A 1291-nucleotide genomic window follows, 5' to 3' on the forward strand; every position below is an offset into this window, starting at 1 on the left:
CGATGGAATTTCATGCTGCCGCTGCTGCTGCCGCTGCTGCTGCTGCTGCTGCTGCTGCTGCTGCTGCCCCTCTGTCTCTGCTGCATGCTCAGCATCAGATCTACCTGAGTCCGGGTTGCTGCGTCTGCCGCTGCTGCTGCCGCTGCTGGTGCCGCTGCTGCTGCCGCTGCTGCTGCCGCTGCTGCTTCCGCTGCTGCTGCTTTCATCGCCTGCGGGCAGACAGAGGGGAAGAGCAGCAGCAGCAGCAGCAGCAGCAGCAGCAGGAGATTCTCTCGCGGCCAGCAGGCTCTGCAGCGCGGATGACTGCGAGNAGCAGCAGCAGCAGCAGCAGCAGGAGATTCTCTCGCGGCCAGCAGGCTCTGCAGCGCGGATGACTGCGAGTTCAGCAGCAAATCCGAAGCAGGAGAATGCATGAGGCTGCCCCTCAGGCTGCTGCTGCTGCTGCTGCTGCTGCTGCTTCTGTTGATGCTGCTGCTGTTGCGCCGACTCAGAGAGCCGTCGCCGCCATCGTTGCGAGGTGTAGTGACACCCGAGAGGACCTCCAGGCAGTCGTCCCCCTCTAGAGGCCTCCTAGGAGCCGATTCGCTCATTGCTTGATGCAGCAGCAGCTGCTGCTGCTGCTGTTGCTGTTGCTGTTGCTGCTGCTGCTGTTGCTGCTGCTGTTGCTTCTGCTGCACCGATGCTGTTCGTGCAGCGCATGCCTCCCCGCTTAAACAAGTGGAGGCTTCGAACCCAAGCAGGGCCTATCTGAGGCTGTTTTATAGATTCTTCCGTGTGAACCTTCTGCTGGTTGACGCAGCAGCAGTTGCAGCAGCAGCAGCAGCAGCGGCAGCAGCAGCAGCGGCGGCGGTAACGGTCCAGGGCCTAAGGAAGCCAGCGGCTGCTGATGCTGCTGCTGCTGAAAATGTGAATAAAAGTTCAATTTCAAAGCAATTTAGAGGGGAAGGATTCGGGAAAAGGCGGAGAAGGCGGATCGCTGATTGACATGAGCTGAGGTATGGAGAGAAGAAAGCATGAATGAGCCCTTCCTTCTTTTATTTTATTTTCCTTTATTTTATTCATTCACCCCTAATTATAAAATATTCAAGAGTTTAATAAAAGGAAAATAATCTTTTTAGCTCGTGAAATGATATTTTGGTGCTGTTTTCCTTCTCTGCGCTGAGAGGAGCCGCTGGCATGGCATGCATTGTATGAAGTTCAATATATCATTGACGATGATGTTCATGTATTGTTCTTGTGTATAATATAATATATTATCCTTATGTTTGTGTTTTTATAGTTGATATAATTT

At 53.6% G+C, this 1291-nt stretch overlaps 1 protein-coding gene across 1 annotated transcript in view; it reads right to left on the reverse strand.

Annotated features, from left to right (window-relative positions):
- EMH_0016230 (uncharacterized protein) overlaps positions 1-590 on the reverse strand; it is a gene marked incomplete at both ends in the record, with an annotated part of 2317 nt that extends 1727 nt beyond the window's left edge. The window contains 2 exon segments of the mRNA XM_013500585.1: positions 1-308; positions 312-590. Coding sequence (XP_013356039.1) covers positions 1-308; positions 312-590 — 587 coding nt within the window.
- Positions 591-1291: the final 701 nt, after the last annotated feature.

Source organism: Eimeria mitis, genomic scaffold, assembly GCF_000499745.2.
Source record: "Eimeria mitis Houghton genomic scaffold, Emh_scaff557, whole genome shotgun sequence".
Taxonomy (NCBI): Eukaryota; Apicomplexa; class Conoidasida; order Eucoccidiorida; family Eimeriidae; genus Eimeria; species Eimeria mitis.